The sequence below is a fragment of the Pipistrellus kuhlii genome, unplaced genomic scaffold, assembly GCF_014108245.1.
Source record: "Pipistrellus kuhlii isolate mPipKuh1 unplaced genomic scaffold, mPipKuh1.p scaffold_m20_p_21, whole genome shotgun sequence".
In the NCBI taxonomy this organism is placed as follows: domain Eukaryota; kingdom Metazoa; phylum Chordata; class Mammalia; order Chiroptera; family Vespertilionidae; genus Pipistrellus; species Pipistrellus kuhlii.
Genome location: NW_023425520.1, coordinates 521,631 through 539,877, shown reverse-complemented (window position 1 = coordinate 539,877; position 18,247 = coordinate 521,631). Strand labels below are relative to the sequence as shown.

Sequence of the window (18,247 nt, the reverse complement as noted above, 5' to 3'; positions counted from 1 at the left end):
TAGGAATGGTTTATTTAGTAACCGAGCTCAGGGCCCTGGGCGGGTGTCTGAATGAAACTTTTTTAAAAAATATATATTTTATTGAGTTTTTACAGAGAGGAAGGGAGAGAGATAGAGAGCTAGAAACATCGACGAGAGAGAAACATCGACCAGCTGCCTCCTGCACACCCCCTACTGGGGATGTGCCCGCAACCAAGGTACATGCCCTTGACGGGAATCGAACCTGGGATCTTTCAGTCTGCAGACCAACGCTCCACCACTGAGCCAAACCGGCTTCGGCCTGAATGAAACTTTAAAGAGCAGAGCCCAGGATGGGTACTCACAGGGAGAGGGCAGCAGTCGAAAACCATTTGGGTTTTCGACTCAGTTTCATCCTGGGGAGGCTCTGACACGTCGAGGGGGCTGTCAGAGGGTGCTTCAGACACATCATGCTCAAGGGCTCACCTTGATCAGCATCAAACGTGAGATCTTGTCCAGGGTGGACATCCTGCCCTGGCAGTGCCTGGCAGTGCCCAGAGGAGCCACCAGAAAGCACCTCAATGAACTCCTATGCAGCATTCAAAACCTAATTTAAAGGACTTCGAGCCCAGGGTCTGTTTTCAGCCCACCTCCACCCCCTTCCCTTACTCATTCCCGGCCCCGGGTCACAAATCCAGACAGTGGACCTCCTCTTTGTCAGTGTGGGCTTTATTCACTGTCAGCTCCGTGATGGAAGGAAGAAGCAAGTCATGCATAGCCCGGGTCTAGCTCCAACACTAGGCAGTGCTGGGGGAGGGGCGGGAGGACGCAGAGCAGGCTGCAGTATCCGGGGAAATGCCTGAACCACGCGGGGCACAGCGATCTTGCCGGCCACCTCCACACGGCAAACGGGCTCCGAGAGACCCCCACGGGTCACACAGCTGTATGACAGGCTGCGTTCAAGCCCGCCTGCTGACAAGGCCCACGGCAGGGCCTGGCGGCATGGCTCTCTCCAAGCAATTGTGGGACAAGTCTCTGGCCCTGTCAGGCCTCCGATGTCTGTCTGTAAATGGGGGTGATGACGCCAGCTCCAGCCTTCTCAAGGCTGGCCGAGGAACAAGACGTGAGTAAAAGACCTTGGCACATAGTAGGTGCTTAATAAAGTTACTGGGATTAGTTTTGTAAACACGAGGAAACTCAGGCACAGAGTGGAGCGACCCTTTTCCCAGAGCCAAACAGTGAAGCCAAGACTCACACTCAGACTTCACTAACCCCCATTTGGGTTTTCTTTTTTCCCCATTTGGGTTTTCGACTCAGTTTCATCCTGGGGAGGCTCTGACACATCGAGGGGGCTGTCAGAGGGTGCTTCAGACACATCATGCTCAAGGGCTCACCTTGATCAGCATCAAACGTGAGATCTTGTCCAGGGTGGACATCCTGCCCTGGCAGTGCCTGAGGCCGCCGCCTGCTAAGGCATTAGTGTCCCCCGGGGACTAGAGGTGGCGAACTCCTACTCATCAATGAAAGCCCCAGTTCCCATGTCCCCTAAGCCCCTACAGGCAGAGCAGCCAGGCTGGCCTACAGGTGGAGGCTGGGATGGTGGGAAGCAGCCTCCAGCATCCCACTCATCCTGGGGATGATTCTGTTCGTGGCGGAGGGGAATCCATTAGACTCTCCAAGTCACATCCAAATTGGGCCCAAACAAGCATCCCCATCGGTGAGTCTTGGATCACGGATGGGATCAAGTAAAACACACACACAAAAAAAACTTTAAAAACAAACCAAAAATGTTAAAAATACAGAAAAACGAGAAAACACGAACACACGGGACTCGTCCAAAGTGCTTGCTGCAGAGGCCCAGAGGCAGGGTCTGCAAATGGGGTCCGAGATGCCAGGGGTAAGGGCCTGGCAGCTCGTCTGGCCACCGCTGACCAAAAGCAATGCATTCGGTGTGCTCTCCCTCCTGGGAGCACGCCTGCCCCTTCCCTCCTCCTCTTCCCCCAAACAAGTTACTTTACCTTTCTCTCCCAAAGGCCCTCTTGTCCTCTGTAACTTGTTCCCTGAGCCCCTTTCTTTCCAGGGCCTTCCTTTTGCCTCTGTAACTTTCTAAACTTCCTCTTATACTTAAAAAAAAAAAAAAAAAAAAGTAATAAATTACTCACAGGGATTTGCTATTTACAGTGCCACCCTCATCTCCTATTCCTGCCCTACAGCCCCTGACTGACGGCACCAAAACATGCAGGTGCTGGACTCCACCTTCCAGCAAGAGGCACGTCGGACGCTTCCTGCTCTCCGGAGTCACAGGCTGGCGGCTCCGTCTCCGTCCAGGTGCCACTTGACTGGAAAAACCTTGCACAAAAACCGCACAACTTCCAGGCCAGCGCGAGGCCAGGTGGGAGGCATCAGTCCTTCTCCGTGGGCCCCAGGGCCCCGGGAACGGCCTCGGCGCCCTCGACGGCGATCTGAGGCATCGCCCCGGGCAGCCTGGCGGCCTCCTCCGGGGGCTCGTCAAAGCTCACCTCCTGCACGGCCTCCTGCTTCTTGAAAGAGTCTCGGCGCTCAGACAGGTGCAGCCTCCGCATGACCACCAGCTCGGAGTCCGGCCCGCGGCTGCGCCGCCCCAGCTCCCCCTCCAGCCGCTCGCCTGCACCCAGCTTCTCTGCCGACTGGCCCCGGCGCAACCGTGGGGACCGGGCGGGCGCGGGCAGGGGTGAGGGCGAGCGGGGCGGAGGTGCGGGCACAGGCGGGCAAGCCAGCGGGGAGGGCGGGATGCTGCTGGTAGACTTGCGGCGGCCGGCCTTGGGGCGGGGAGGCCCGAGCTTGGCGGCCAGGCCGTGGAGGGAGCTGGGCCGGGTGTGGCCAGCAGTGGCTGGGGAGGCAGGGCTGCTGGAGCTCGGAGAGCCGTTGGGCGGAGACGCGGTGTCTGTGGACGACAGTGAAAGGTCAGGCCATGGCCCTCCAGTCCCCCCGCCGGAGGCAGGGCCCTGGAACTGACTGCACCTGCCAAAGCCCACATGTTCCGCAGACCATACAGCCTGCTTTTCCCGCCTCTTGTTGTTTGCACAGGCTGTTCCCGTGGCTTAGGTCTGGATTAATTCACTAGAGGCCCGGTGCATGCACAGACGGGGTCCTTCTGGGTGGCCTGCAGGGATCGGGCCGAAACCCGCTCCAACCGCCTGCAGCTCCTACCTGCTGCTCCCACTCATCCGGGCCCCTCTGTGCCTGCCATGGGCTCACATCCCTGCATCTGGCGCCATCCCAAGGGGAGTGGCCTGCGGGATGGGGCAGAAACCGGCTCTCTGACACCCCCCAGGGGTCCTGGATTGTGAGGGCGCAGGCCAGGTTGAGGGACCGCACCAGTACACAATCGGGCCGGGGAGGGACCACGGGAGGGCTCCAGGGCGTGTCCAGCCCTCTTGCTCAGTCCCGATTGGTCAGACCACAGCAGCAAGCTAACCTACCAGTCAAAGCATCAGCCCCCTGGTGGTCAGTGCACGTCATAGCAACTGGTCAACCGGTTGACTGTCTACCCCCTGGTGGTCAGTGCAAGTGGTTGAGTAGCCTTAGCATATCATTAGCATTTATGCTTTGATTGGTTGTTCTGCCATTTGGTCTGTTTGCCTATTACCCTTTTATTATATAGGATTTTTTTTTTTAGAGAAACACTGATGTGAGAGTGAAACATCAGTTGGCTCCCTCCTGCATGCCCCCTACCGGGGATTGAGCCTGCAATCCAGGCATGTGCCCTACTGGGAATCGGACTGGCAATCTTTCAGTGCACCAGACAACAGAGCCACACCAGCCAGGGCCAAAGCCCTAGCTCTTACTCTCCCACTTCCCATCTGATGACACGTTACTCACTGGGCTAAAGATACCCATTCCCAGTCCCTCTGTCCACTGTCCCCAGAGTTACCCGACAAGGGCCCTCCTCCATGCCAGTGCTCCCCCTCCACTCCCAGGCCTCAGCCCCAGAGGGTGCTTGGTCTTAGGAAGGCAGAGATGACATGGATAACCCCTGCCCCACAAGGGGGAGAGTAGTTGGGATCCCCAGGGGGGCCAGGAGGCCTTCCCTGCTGCTCCTCAGCCTCTCAGAGTCTGGGGCCCTCACCATCCTTTCCCGCACCAGAACGAGCTCTCCATGCCCTTTGGGGCCCACATACCCTCTGTGGTTCCCTACTGCCCGCCCATTTAAGCCCGGCTCTGAGGCCTGATCCACCCTGCCACGTCCTCTCGTCAGCCTCCCCCAGCTTTCACATCCCTCCAGGCTAGACCCTTTCACTCACGATGTTCCCTCTGCTGAGCACACACTTCCTGTCCCCGCACTGCCTCTGCCCACCTCCAGGTGGCCTCTCAGACTCCGGGCAATTGGAAAGGCTCTTCTGATCATCTGCTTCCTACGCGTCCTCCCACCTCCCCGTCCCTGCCTGCTCCCGGGCGCACCCACCTGCCAGGGCGTCCGAAGCGGGGCTGCGGCAGGGCATGGTGGGGCTGGGGGACAGGCTGTGGGTGGGCGAGCCTGGGAGGCTCTCGCTGGACGACACGGAGTGGTGGAGGCCGGACGAGAAGCTGCGGCTGGTGTGCAGCACCGACGACTGCTTCGAGATCTTCTTGAAGAGCGACTTCCGCCTGTGGGTGAGAGCCCAGGTGCTCCGGTGCCCTGCCCTCGGCGGGAGCTTCCTGATGCCGCCCCCAGGCCCCCCTGCCCCCGCCCCGGCCGAGCCGGGCTCCCCTGCACACGCCCGGCGCTCACCGGTCCTGGGTCTCACGCCGGCGGCTCCGCTTGCTCCTGCGGGCCATGCGGCCTTTGGCCACGTTCTTCCGGGCGGGGCCCACCCGGATGGACGTGTTCTCCAGGGCCGTGGTCCGAAGGGTGATCTTGTTGCTGCTCTGCAGGAGCGATGGCAGGGAGTCCTCCGTGTGCCCCAGCCCGGGAGCACCCCCACCCTCTCGTCTCCTGTGTGTCCTACAGTCCCAGATCCCACCCAGCCCGCCTCGTCTAACGATCCACCACGCCCTGGGCCAAAACACATGGCCACTGTCTGTGCCCATCCAGTGAGCGGGCCGTCTGCATGCTGCTTCCAGGAGCTCCTCACCCTGGGCCTCCCTCCTCCCGGTCCCCCCCCCCCCCAGGCCTGAGCCCCGGGGACCTGTCTGACGGGGGCGGGGATGGCGCAGACCCCACGGGGTCAGCCAGGGCTCCGGGAGGAGGGGCTCCGGGGTGAGGTTAGGAGCCGAAGAGGAAAGCACATCCTCATCTGAGGGGAAGGCGAGTGCAAGGCCTGGGCTTGGGAAGCCAGTGTGGGCAGAGGAGACCTGGGGGAATCAGCAGCAGAGGCCAGGGGGTGGGGGGTCCCGGGACCCTGAGGGAGGACAGGGGGGGCGGCACCTTCAGCAGCAGCTCCACGACGTCCATGTGCACCAGCCCCAGGACCGACTCCCCGTTGACGTGGGTGATGAGGTCTCCGGCTCGCAGGCCGGCCTCGTGGGCAGGGCTCCCCTCCTCCACGCTCTGGGGGAGACGGCAGGGTCAGCGGTCCCACAGCCGGAGACACCAGCGAGCTGCTGCCTCGCACGCTGCCTCAGTTTCCCTGGCCTTGTGGAGAAGGGACGGCCAGGCCCTGGGCCGGGGGGAGGGAGGGAGGACAAGCCGCCCACGGTGCACTGGCTAGCACGGGCCCTAAGCATCACGCTCACCAAGGGCCTCTGCCTCCCCGTCCGGCCTGTCCTCCGTGCCCGACCCTCTCCCTGCAACTGGCAGGGATGGCAGACACCCGGGAGGCCCCGCTCTGCGTCCGGGGCCCCAGACCCCCCAGACTGGAGGACGCGCCTCGCCAGGGCACAGCCAGCCCCAAACAGAGCCACGCTGCCCCGCCCCACCCCCGAGACAGCTCACCCAGACCACGTGGTGCACGGTGTAGACGTCACTGTCGCCCATGTAGACGCGGATGGCCTTCAGGCTGAAGCCGTACTTCTTGCCGGAGCAGTGGATGACAATGGGGGGGCGCAGGCTGCCGCACACGGGGGACGGGTCTCGGCTGGGGGAGGAGTCGCGCGACGACGGGTTCGAGGACAGCGAGCGTGGGGAGAGGGGGCTCATGAGGGGGCCGCCGCTGCCGTCGTCTGCAGGGAGGAGGGTCAGGGTGTGGGTCAGCCCCTGAGGGCGCCTTCCCTCCCACCAGGCTGACCCCTCCGGCTGCCTCGCTGCTGCTCCAATGTCCCAGAGCCAGGCCTTGGCGCGGGCAGTGCCCTCTCCAGGGAGGCCAGCCTCTCGGGTCTCCCTGTTTCTTTCTTTCTTTTTTTTTAAAACTCCCTTCTTTTCTTTCTTTTTATCCTTAAGTAAACTTTACTTATTTACTTAAATATATTTTATTGATTTTTTTACAGAGAGGAAGAGAGTGGGATAGAGCTAGAAACATCGATGAGAGAGAATCATCGATCAGCTGCCTCTTGCACACCCCCTACTGGGGATGTGCCCGCAACCAAGATACATGCCCTTGACCGGAATCGAACCTGGGACCCTTCAGTCCGCAGGCCGACGCTCTATCCACTGAGCCACACCAGGGGTCTCCCTGTTTCTAACCCCCTCTCCTGGGGCTCAGGCCAAACGTCACCCGTAAGGACACCCCTCCTGCTCCTGACACCCCAGCCAGAGAAGACCCCACCCCACGACTGAAATGGGAACAGACAGACAGCCAAGACAAGGCAGGGCCACGGGCGTTACCGGCCGTGATGATGAGCGACAGGGCGGACACGGAGGCAGACTTGGGCATGCAGCCCCCGCCGGAGGGGGCCCTGGGCTTCTCGGGGGCCAGGTCTTTGGGGCCCCTGAGGCGGTGGCCCCGGCTGGCGTCCAGGGCCCGTGGCGTGGAGTGGCGGGCACCCGTGGAGTTGCTCCGCAGGCGCGTCTGACTGAGGGCGGCGGGGTCGGCTGGAGGTTGGCAGGGTGAGAGGGTCAAGGTGGACCGGTGTGGACAGTGCAGCCTCCTGGCTTTGGCTCAGGCAGCTCCCTCTGCCTGTGCACCCTCCCCCCACACAGCGCCACTCTTCAAGCTCCCTCCTCCGGAAGCCCGTCCCCCATCATCCGACCCCAAGCTCCCCCGTGGAGCTCCCTCTCTCCAGTCCCATCCTGGGGGGCCACGCTGCGACTCAAGGCTTCTCCCGAATCCCAGCCTAAATGCTCTCTGAAGAACATGTCACCCTCCAGAACCCGTCTCAAACAGCCCTTCCCCTGGGACGCAGGCCAGGGCACCCCTCCTCCACCCCGGGCCCACCTACCGGAGAGGCCTGAGGGCTTGGGCACCGCTGGGGTGGCTGCCGGGGGCAGGTCAGGCTCCCCCAGGACGAAGACGGGTCTCCTGGGGCCCCCGGGGCCGGGGCCGGCTCCCTCGTCCTCCGACGAGAAGGCAAACTTGGGCATCGTGTCCAGGCTGATGGTGCTCATGAGGCACGGGCTGGGTCCCCGCTCGGGCTGGGAAGAGGACGAGTAGCAGGAGGAACCTGAGGAGGTCCAGGACCTCAGCCTGAGCGGGAGAGAGTCCACGTCACGCCTGTCAGACGCCCTCACCCCAGGACACCCCGTCACCCCCAGCCATTGCCTGCTCCATTCTCTGTGTCTACCTAGGGAACTCCGATCCATCTTTTATTTTATTTAAAATATATTTCTTTACTGATTTCAGAGAGGAAGGGAGGAGAGAGAGAAACATCAGTGATGAGAGAGAATCGCGGATCGGCTGCCTCCTGCACGCCCCCCACTGGGGACCGAGCCCGCAACCCAGGCGTGTGCCCTTGGCCGGAATCGAACTGGGACCCTTGAGTCAGCAGGCTGACGCTCTATCCACCGAGCCAACTCATCTTTTAAAACCCCGTTTCCGACGCCCATCCTCTAGCAGACATGGATTATATCTGCCGAGTCTGGACTTTGAAGGATGAAAAGGGTGTTCTGGGCCGAGGGAGCAGGGCAAGTAAAGCCTGCCAGTGCGGTGGTTCTGGCAGTGCAAGGGCGCTTTATGCTCAGTGGGGTTAGGAATGCAAAGCCGAGGGGGGTGACGACAGGAGCTAGGTTGGCAGAAGCCTCACAGGTTGGCCAATATGTTTGACCCTTTTCAACTGGGCCGCTCAGAAGCTCTTCCCAATGTTAGCTTTTGTGCTCCACCTCCCATAAGGCGTGGAGGCTAGACATGCTTGTACTGCCCAGCCCACCTACCGGACCTCAGTGCTCAGCTGGCGGCCATACTCCCCTTCGCTGCGTTCCCACCCTTCCTCCCGGTCCTCGCTGAAGCTTCGCTCGGCGAAGGGGAGGGCGGGCTGCACGGCCAGGAACTCCGAGCTGCTGTAGACCTGGGGAGGAATAAACAACAGCAATGACCACGGAGGCAGCAGCCGCACCCGTGCTCTGCATGCCCAGTGCTTCCCTGCGATTCACCTCATTAAACCCTTACTCAGCGGGTCCCTAAGGCAGCAGACTCTGTAGCCCACTGTGCCGGTGGGAATCTGAGGCTCAGAGGGAGCAGACGCCAAGGGGCCACAGCTGGGGTTTCTGTTGATGATCAGACAGCCTACCCGGGGCCCAGGCCCACGAGGGGTGCAGAGAAGCTTTTGAGCAAATTATAAACTAAGGAAGGAACTGAAGTTAAGCTGGTGACGTTATAAAGTGACACGCATCCTGGCCGGTGTGGCTCAGTGGCTGGGCGCCGACCTGTGAACCAGGAGGTCATGGTTCGGTTTGGGCATATGCCCGGGTTGTAGCCTCGATTCCCAGTGAAGGGCATGCAGGAGGCAGCTAATCAATGATTCTCTCTCATCATGGAGGTTTCTCTCTCTCTCTTTTTAATTTTAAATATATTTTATTGATTTTGTGCAGATAGGGAGAGAGATAGAGAGAAACATCAATGAGAGTCATCGATCAGCTGCCTCTTGCACGCCCCCTACTGGGGATATGCCCGCAACCAAGGTACATGCCCTTGACCAGAATCGAACCCAGGACCCTTCAGTCCCCAAGCCGACGCTCTATCCATTGAGCCAAACCGGTTTCGGCGAGGTTTCTCTTTTTTTCTCCCTCTCCCTTTCTCTCTGAAACCAGTAAGTATATATATATATGTGTGTATATACCCTGAATGGCCAGATTATTATGATCTCTGAACACATAATAATCTAGCCACTCAGTATATATATTAAGAGCCCAGTGCATGAATTTGTGCATGGGTGGGGTCCAGTTAGCCTGGCCAGGGGGAGGGGACATGGGCGGTTGGCCGGCCTGCCTGCTGGTCGAACTCCTGGTCGAGGAGACAATTTGCATATTAGCCTTTTATTATATAGGATATACACTGAGTGGCCAGATTATTATGTGCTTGGAGATCATCATAATCTGGCCACTCACTGTATTTTTAAACAAATAAATAAAACAACCCAAATGCCCATTGGCCGAAGAGTAGAAATACAAGGTGGTCCATCTACAGTCACACGATGGAATGTCACTCAGCATGAGGGGACTGAGGGCTGCCACGTGGATGACCCTGGGACACGTCGTGCTGAGTGTGAGAGAAGCCAGGTGCAGAAGCCCACGTTGTACGTGAGTCCACGTACACGGATTGTCCAGAAGAGGCGAATCCACCGGCAGGAAGCAGACTGGTGGTTGTGAGGGGCTGGGGGTGGGGTGGGGTAGGGAGTGACTGTGAACGGGATGGGTTTCCTTTGGAGAACTGGGAATGTTCTGGAACTAGATGGAGCTGATGACTGCACAGTATGTACATGTGCGAAATGTCAGTGAACTGTACACTTTAAATGGATACAATGGTGCATTTTATGCTATATTTTACTATAAAAAAAATGCAAACAAACAAACATCCTGAGCACTAGCTCCATCCAGGGCCCGGCCTCACCTTGCTGAACCGGTGAGAGCAGGACGAGAACTGGGGGATCTCCGTGGACGACTCCTCGTCGTTGGTTTCGTCGTCCTCAGAGCCCAGGTGCCGGTAGCGCTCCGAGCGCGCTGCGGGAGGGCGGCACAGCCAGCACGTCAGGGGCCGCGGGGCCGCGGGTGACGTGGAGAGGGGGGACTAGGCCCTGTGTGTTTAGGGACAAGGGCAGGGCCGCAGAGGGCCTGTCTGGGCGTCCCTCCTGGCTGTGTCCATGAAGCTGTGGGACCACAGGTGGGAGCGCTTGTGTCTGCGGGTTCGTGTCTCCACCCGAGAGAGGTCACCCAGAATTGGGGAAATGGTGCCCCTCCCACGTACACTATGTTCCCTGTCTCAGAGGAAGGAACAGGCGCTCAGAGGACCTGGCATGCCCAAGGTCACACAGACGTTCCGGAAGAGGCGCTGGGAGCCAAGGGCATTGGCTGTGTCTGGCCGAAGCCCTGAGCGGGACGAGCCCCCTGCAGCAGCTCAGCAGGTGCCCCCCGCCCCCAGCACACCGAACCTGCGGGAAGACCCTGGGCAGGGCCCTGCCACAGGGGTGCTGGCTGTCCTCTCTCATGACTTGAGGGGGTGTGCACCCCGAGCCCAGAGTCCGGGAAGTGGAAGCTCTGGGCCCGGGTCGGGGGACACTCACTGTCGAAGTAGCTGGTGTCGTCCTCGGCCTCCAGCTGGGGCACGAACTCGGCCTTGTGGCGCAGGAGCCCCGCCCAGTCCAGTGTCCGGAAGAAGGGGTGCTGCTTGACCTCATGGGTGCCACCTGCAGACACGCCGGCTCAGCACTGCGGGCCCCGCCCCGAACTCCCCAACGAGGGCCAGCGAGACGGAGCGGGGAGCCGCCGCCGTGTCAGAGCCCCGAGAGGAAGAGCTGGGCTTGAACCCAGGCCCGGCTCTTCCTTCCGGCGGGTTCCGAGGTCCCACCGCCCGGAGAAACCCCGGAGCCTCGGAAGGGCCTCCTTCCCGGGCCGTTCCCACGTCTCTCCTCCCCGGAGAGATCCCGATGTCCTGATCCCCACCCTCAGCCCCGTTCTCTCCACGGCCAAGCTTCACTGGGAACATGACCCCCAGGGCCGCGGTAATGGGTGGCTGCACCGTCTCAACAGTTCCCTAACCATCCACGAGGGGACTATGGGATCCACTGGGCTGAGGACCTTGGGACACGGCCCCCGGCGATCCTGCAGGCTCACGTCCTCACTCAGCCTCAGGGCCTCCCCCTGCACCAGAACCAGCGACCTGCTCTCCCTTCCAGGTCTTGTGCTAATGGTTGGCAAATGCCTATGTATCCTTCAAAACCCCAGCTCCAAGCCCCTCTCCTCCATGCAGCCTGACCGCGGCCTCCACACGTACCCGTGCCCAGACGGTCCAGGGGGCTCTGCCGGAGGAGCCTGGTGATGAGGTCCTGGGCGTCGGCTGGAAGGGCCTCCTCCCCCTCCGGCCACATGATCTCGTCTAAAACACAGGGAGGGAGGACGGGGGTTGGGATGGTCCTGCCCGCATCTGCCCTCACTCGCTGAGCTCCAGGCCATTAGCTCCTCTGCCCCTCTGCACACCGGGCTCGGTCCCTCCGCCCAGCTCTCAGACACGCTCTGGCTGTGCTGTCTGTCCAGAGCGCCTTCCCATCGTCTGCATCGCGGCTCCCTCTCACGCCTTCAGGACTTTGCTCTCGGCTCATCTCTGAGGCCTCACAACTCTCTGCTCAAAGCAGCGCCCCCAGCACCCACTCCCTTCTGCGGTGTCTCCTTCTTGGCATTTTGGGCACCTAATTGCTCCACAATTTGCTTATTTATCTTGCTAACTGTCCTCCTTGCCTGCCAGTGAGTGCCCGAAGGGCTGTCCATATTGTCCTCTGTGCCAGCCAGGGGGCCAGGCTCACCACAGGCGCACGGCCCCCATCTTGGCGGCCCCCGTCTCACACAGGGGAGCACACTGCTGCCCTGAGCCCCAGTGCCGCAGACTCACACCCGTGGCCCCCCCACGGGGGGGGGGGCGGAGAACGTACCGCTGACCACCTGGCCGAACAGCTCCTCGGGCGTGTCCCCGAAGAAAGGCACGCAGCCCACCAGGAACTCGTAGAGGACGACGCCCATGGCCCACCAGTCCACCGGCTTGCCGTAGCCCTGGCGGAAGATCACTTCCGGGGCGATGTACTCCGGCGTCCCGCACACCTGGGGCAGCAGGACGGGGACCTGAGGGTGGGCCCGGCCCGAGGCCCCCCACGAGAGCAGAGAGACAGGGAGCCGGCCAGGCTGGGAACAGGGGTGGGCAGACGTACCCACCCCTCATTTTTTATTGCCATGTCCTGGGGACAAGGGGCCCCGACACTCAGGGGGCCTGCCCACCCACCTGCTTGTCCATGAACTCCCGGGTGTCCTTCTCAATGTGGCCCTCGTACAGGTTGGTGGCCATGCTCATGAGCCCGATCTTGGACAGGCCGAAGTCGGTCAGCTTGATGTGGCCCAGTGAGGTGATGAGCAGGCTGCGGGTGGGCAGGCGGACGGCTCAGGGCTGGGGGCCCAGCAGCCCTTGAACTTGGCTCCACCCAGGACAGGCCAGAGCCCCCCGGGGATTAAAAAATCCTTCCAGTAAACAGCCAATTATCACAAGAACCAGCGGGTCTCAGACAGTATTACAGATCTGTGCACCTACTGGGTACATTGGGTGTTGCTAGTGAGCACCCTTTGTATACTTTTCTGGGCAAAACTAAATTTCCTGGGAATCACAGCACCTTCCAACTGTGTGTTAAACCATTTCCTGAACACCTGCTGGGGGGGAGGGGTATCTAGTATTGTTTGTACACACATCCATTACTGTAACAAACTAAACACTTTGCAAGCACCTCTTGTTTACATTCCATGTTGAAAATTGAGCCCTGCCAGTGCAGCTCAGTGGTTGAGCATCGACCTATGAACTGGGTCACAGTTCAGTTCTCAGTCAGGGCACGTGCCTGGGTTTCTGGCTCCATCCCCTGGGCAAGGGAGGGGGGAGAGGGTGTCTGTGCAGGAGGCAGCCAATCCATGGTTCTCTCTCATTACAGATGTCTTCTATCTCTCCCTCTCCCTTTCACTCAAATCAATAAAAATATGTTTATAGCCGAAACCGGTGTGGCTCAGTGGATAGAGCGTCGGCCTGAGGACTGAAGGGTCCCAGGTTCGATTCCGGTCAAGGGCATGTGCCTTGGTTGTGGGCACATCCCCAGTGGGGGATGTGCAAGAGGCAGCTAATCAATGTTTCTCTATCATCAATGTTTCTAGTTCTCTATCCCTCTCTCTTCCTCTCTGTAAAAAGTCAATAAAATATATTTAAAACATATATATATATATGTTTACAGAAAAGAAAACTGAATATATCTCAAGCACCTGATGTACAAAGAAATATATCTGTGCACCTCATGAGTGGATCCATTTTTTAAATATATTTTTATTGATTTCAGAGAGGAAGGGAAAGGAGAGAATGATAGAAACATCAATAATGAGAATCATTGATGGGCTGCCTCCTGCACACCCCTCACTGGGGATCGAGCCCACAACGTGGGCATGTGCCCTTGACCAGTATCGAACCTGGGACCCTTCAGTCCACAGGCTGACACTCTATCCACTGAGCCAAACCGGCTGGGCTGTATCCATTCTTTAAAAACTTGCACATCTAGCCCCTGCTTAGTGGCTGGGTTGGTTTGTCATTGTGTACACCAAGCATGTGGACACCAAGCAAGTCAAACTCGCCGCCCACAACGAATGCTTTTGCGGCCCAGACAATATAATGGTATGTAAGAAACATTTTAATGAAAATTTCATAACTTAATTTTTACAATACTGTTATAACTATTAATAACAACTATAACGTTCACTAATGACTGATTACTGTAATCATGTTACATTCACTTCCTTATGCGCCTTACGTGCAGGCAAACCATTTATCTCCACTAATACCAGCAGCGAATATTTTAGCAGCCAACTGCCACGCCATTAGTCTTGTACTGACTTATTTGGTGCGCGAAACAGAAAATACTTTGGTTTTGGAGAACAAGAAAAATAAGTTTATTTGCTTTACACTTATTAATTTGTATAATTATTCAGTGTTTGGTAAGTTAATGTTTAAGAAAAAATGTTAATTTTTATTAAAATGTTCTATTATTTTATGTTAATGATCACTGATTTATTTTAGCCCTATGTATTCAGCATCTCTATTGAAATAAACCTACATTTCTATGAAAATTGAAGTGTTTGGGTTTTTTTGTGGCCCACATGACATCCTCTCTCTGTGCACCAAATAGCAAGAACCTAAGAAACAAGTGGTTCTTGCCTCATATCCAGAGGGCACTCAATATATGGGTGGCCTTTTCCTCTGTACACAGCAGGTGCTCAATTAATGCAGGGGAGAGTGCTTTGAAAATTATGTAAGGACTACAAAGCATGAAGGATTATTCACATTCATGCTCCTGTTTCCCAGCCACCCATAGAAAAAGTGGCACACAGTAGGTGCTTACTAAATGCTGGAATAAAACAAATAAAACCAATAAACATGGTCTCTTCCTTTCTCTCCTGAACTAAAACACCACATGTGCTCAAGACATGCACAGTCCCTTTCTTCACATATAAGGTCTTGCAACATGCATGTTCCTTTTCCCTGTATACAGCTGGCGCCTCATAAGTGCATGTTCTTTCCCCTCGTGCAGTAGCAGCTCTGCGTGCATGAGCCCTTCCCACGTGCAGTTCCGCATCCTAAGCGCACATTCCCTCCCCTTTCCTGGCACCACCTCCTACTGAATACAACAAGTGCCTATTAAGTAACTGCTCTCCTCTGCACACATCAGGTGCTCAAGATGTGTGAGTTCCCTGCCTTTCTGACAGGAGGGGCCCCACGTTGCCAACAGAACCCAGACAGGTGGGGCTCCTGAGCAGCCCCAATGCATGGCTCCAACCCCCACCCTCAACCCTCCGGCCGCCCCAATGCATGGCTCCAACCCCCACCCTCAACCCTCCGGCCGCCCCAATGCATGGCTCCAACCCCCACCCCAGCCCTCCAGCCGCCCCAATGCATGGCTCCAACCCCCACCCCAGCCCTCCGGCCGCCCCAATGCATGGCTCCAACCCCCACCCCCAGCCCTCCGGCCGCCCCAATGCATGGCTCCAACCCCCACCCCAGCCCTCCGGGACCCACCCCGAGGCCCGGCAGCTTACTTGTCCGGCTTGAGGTCTCTGTGCACGATGCCGTAGTTGTGCAGGTACTCCAGCGCCAGCACCGTCTCTGCGAAGTACATGCGGGCCATGTCCACGGGCAGCGGGCCCATGTTCTTCAGGAGCGTGGCGCAGTCACCGCCTGCAAGGGCAGCCATGTCAGGGGCGTGGTCTCTACAGCCCTGCCCGGCGCCTCTGTAACACCCGCCGGTGCCTAAGGCCCCCGTGGGTGCTGAACCCGGTGGGGAACCGGACGGCGTTTGGGGAGGACAGACCCTGCCTCCTGATTTTCCCCGGACGGAGGAGCAGCTCTTTCAAGTGCACAGTTTTCCCCCGTACACAGCGGGCACCCCGAAGTGCATGCTCTCTCCTTGCCTGGCAGCACCTCGGTGCCTGTTCGCTCACTTACCTGCAGGGACTGCTCCATCCTGAACTGCAAACCTGAAGCCAAAACTCCTCACCCTGACCCTCCCTCGTCCCCCCAGCCTCCAGGTCTCTGTCCACCAGTCCCCCCTGCAAGGATGTACATCTTCCCCCCATCCTCCAGGGGTCCCTCCCTGACCCTCTTCTTTGGGCTCCCCCTGCCCTGATGCCCCATCTTAGACTGAGGGCCCCCGAGGCAGGCAGGGACCCCCGGAGGACAGAACAGATCCCAGCCTGGCCCGAGGGAGGGCTTCCTCCCAGGCAGAGGGCGAGCTCCCGGCTGCCGGCGGCACGCCAGCCCGGGGGCCGCACCTTCCACGTACTCCATGACCATGCAGAGGTGGCGCCGGGTCTCGAAGGAGCAGAACATGCTGACCACGAAGGGGTTCTCGGCGAAGGTGAGGATGTCGCGCTCCACAAAGACCTGCTGGATCTGGTTGCGCAGGATCAGGTTCTGCTTGTTGATCTTCTTGATGGCGAAGCGCTGGCGGGTGTCCCGGTGCCGCACCAGGTAGACGGCCCTGGAGGGAGGCCGGGCCGCTGAGGCCTGCGCACACGGCCCCGGCGAGCCAGCCCGGGCCTCGGACCCGGTCTGAGGGCGTTGGTCTGTGCTGGGCTCTCCCTCTGGGACACCTGTCTCCACCCCCGGCCCCTCTCCCCAAGCAGCCACCCTAGGAGTAAGCTGCCCTCCTTGGTGTCCTACAAATGAACCGGACGTGGCCCTGGTGTACTGGCCCTTGGAGTAAGGTGACCAGACGTCCCGATTTTCAATAATTTGTCCCGCGTCGTTTTAAAAAGTCCCGATTTTTAAAATCGGGACTTTTTAAAACGACGCGGGACAAATTATTGAAAATCGGGGCTGTCCCGCCAAAAGCAGGACGTCCAGTCACCTTACCTTAGAGTATTTATTCATTCGTAGCTGAGATCCATGACACAGAATCCAAATTAGCCATGGAGTGCCTGCTGGCTTTATATGCTTGATGAAATTGTACCCAGCGGCTCCTGGACACAGATAAACCCTGGGGTTATAGGGAACCTACAGATGCTGATGCTGCCCTTTGGGGCTCTCTGACCCAAAGACTCCCCACCTGGCCACTGGCCCCCTCTCCCATCTATCTCGCTCTGATGGCCTCATGCTGTCAGGGACTCCCCACTCCCACACTCTGCAAATCTGTCCAAGCGGCAAATAATGCTTGCTGCACGCTACTGCCACCGTGTGGTCATCTTCTTTCCTGACCAGAACCCCCTACACCTGATGAAGGATGAGTACCTTCAAGGCCATGTCTGCTGTGTTATTGCATCTCCGTCTCCCTCTGTAGGCCTCTGTTTCCGGCCTGAGCCTTAGCCATCTCTGTGGGCATCTGAGAAATGGGTGTACGGGGGACCTGAGGACTCACCCATAGGCCCCGTTGCTAATGAGCTTGATGGTCTCGAAGTCACTCTCACATGGCTTCCTCCGTGACGGACCGACCAGGGCGCGGCTCTGTGGGACGAGAAGGGCTCAGGGTCCTGGCTCCCTGAGGAGTGGTTTGGGCTTCCCCGGCCCCCAAGTCCTCCTGGTGCCTGATGCCACTTTCTCTCCCATCCGAACTTCTCCAACTCAGGGACCACGTTTCCGAGCTTTGGCTCAAGATGTGCCCTTTACCCAGAGAACTCCTACACATCCTTCAAAACCTTTCCAGTGCCCCCCTCCAGCCCTGCCCAACCTACACAGCACAGCAACCTAACTTCCCCCACCTTCCCCTCATAGTCACAGGCATTTATTAATCACCAGTCATGCAAAAACTTCTGCAAACCCAGCCCCTCCCACAGCTGCCTGGAAAGAACAAGACAGGTGCGGGGACCCAAAGCTGTGCCTCACCTCCAGGGACTCGGGCGCTGGGGGCTGTCCTTTGCCATCAAGGTGACTCAGAGGTTCCATCTCTGCAAGACAAGGGAGGAGCCTTGAACGGGGCTTCTACACCTTGCCTGTCACCCAGATTTCCGAGGCCCCCAAGGCTCATCCGGGGCTAGGGATGGGGGGGGTCTCTGCCCAACCCCCATGATACTGCCAATGGGCCTTTACCGTGCCCAAGTCTGAGCGAAGCTCAGGAGGCCGGACTACACAGCAGAGGCACTGTCTAGAAGGACCAGCAGGCAGCCCAAGCTCCCGATACTCAGCTCTCATCAACCCCTGGCTCCAAACTTTGGACCAGTGACACCAGTTGTGACACTGGCTCCTGAAAACCTCCCAGCTCAGGGCGTGGCCAAGGGGGAGGAGCCCCCTTACAGTCCCGCCCCAGGTCCTGGCAAAGGGCTGGTCACGGTGAGTGGTCCGTGAATTGCGAGCTGTGACCGTGGCAATGACACTCACGGTCCCAGAGTTCGTCTGGAATGGGGCGGTGGGGACTCAGGGGTGAGAGAGGCCTGGCTCCAAGGCAGCCCCTTCCACTTTCAGTGGCACCCCAAGGTATTGGGGAGGTGTTCTGCCCCCACAGCCTCCGCCGCCATCTGCCTCACCACTTCCTACACCCTCTGACGGCAGGCCCACCCCAGCGCTACCTGAGCTATTTCCACTGGACAGACAGGAAGCCAGCTGTCCACAAGCCCGTCCACCAGGGGGCTGGCCTCGGACACACCTGTGTCTGATCCCCTGCTCTACCTCCTCTGCTTGGAGCTTCTGTCTTTCCGGCTCTAAATGGGGACAGTGTCCGCTCAGCGTTAGCACAGCCGTAACGCTGGGCGGACACTGGCCACTGACACCAGGCCCTGCCAACCCCCTCGCCTCCAGCCAGCTCCCCT

The 18,247-nt window shown here is 58.8% G+C and overlaps 1 protein-coding gene across 17 annotated transcripts in view; it reads right to left on the bottom strand.

Annotated features, from left to right (window-relative positions):
- Nucleotides 1–346: 346 nt before the first annotated feature.
- The window catches only part of MAST3 (microtubule associated serine/threonine kinase 3), a 36,627-nt gene continuing 18,726 nt past the window's right edge, over nt 347–18,247 (bottom strand). For 16 of the 17 annotated variants that reach the window (XM_036450066.2, XM_036450057.2, XM_045585817.1 and 13 more), the window contains 17 exons: nt 17,328–17,389; nt 16,864–16,949; nt 15,779–15,987; nt 15,047–15,185; nt 12,213–12,345; nt 11,869–12,034; nt 11,217–11,318; nt 10,507–10,629; nt 9,837–9,946; nt 8,162–8,295; nt 7,234–7,478; nt 6,680–6,886; nt 5,852–6,078; nt 5,345–5,467; nt 4,709–4,845; nt 4,403–4,584; nt 670–2,881 (listed from right to left, as the gene is read on the bottom strand). In XM_036450066.2, coding sequence (XP_036305959.1) covers nt 2,361–2,881; nt 4,403–4,584; nt 4,709–4,845; nt 5,345–5,467; nt 5,852–6,078; nt 6,680–6,886; nt 7,234–7,478; nt 8,162–8,295; nt 9,837–9,946; nt 10,507–10,629; nt 11,217–11,318; nt 11,869–12,034; nt 12,213–12,345; nt 15,047–15,185; nt 15,779–15,987; nt 16,864–16,949; nt 17,328–17,389 — 2,906 coding nt within the window. In that variant the 3' untranslated portion in view covers nt 670–2,360. Of the gene's footprint in view, nt 488–669; nt 2,882–4,402; nt 4,585–4,708; nt 4,846–5,344; nt 5,468–5,851; nt 6,079–6,679; nt 6,887–7,233; nt 7,479–8,161; nt 8,296–9,836; nt 9,947–10,506; nt 10,630–11,216; nt 11,319–11,868; nt 12,035–12,212; nt 12,346–15,046; nt 15,186–15,778; nt 15,988–16,863; nt 16,950–17,327; nt 17,390–18,247 lie in introns of those variants that run through there. The other variant, XR_006742413.1, reaches the window with a different exon arrangement.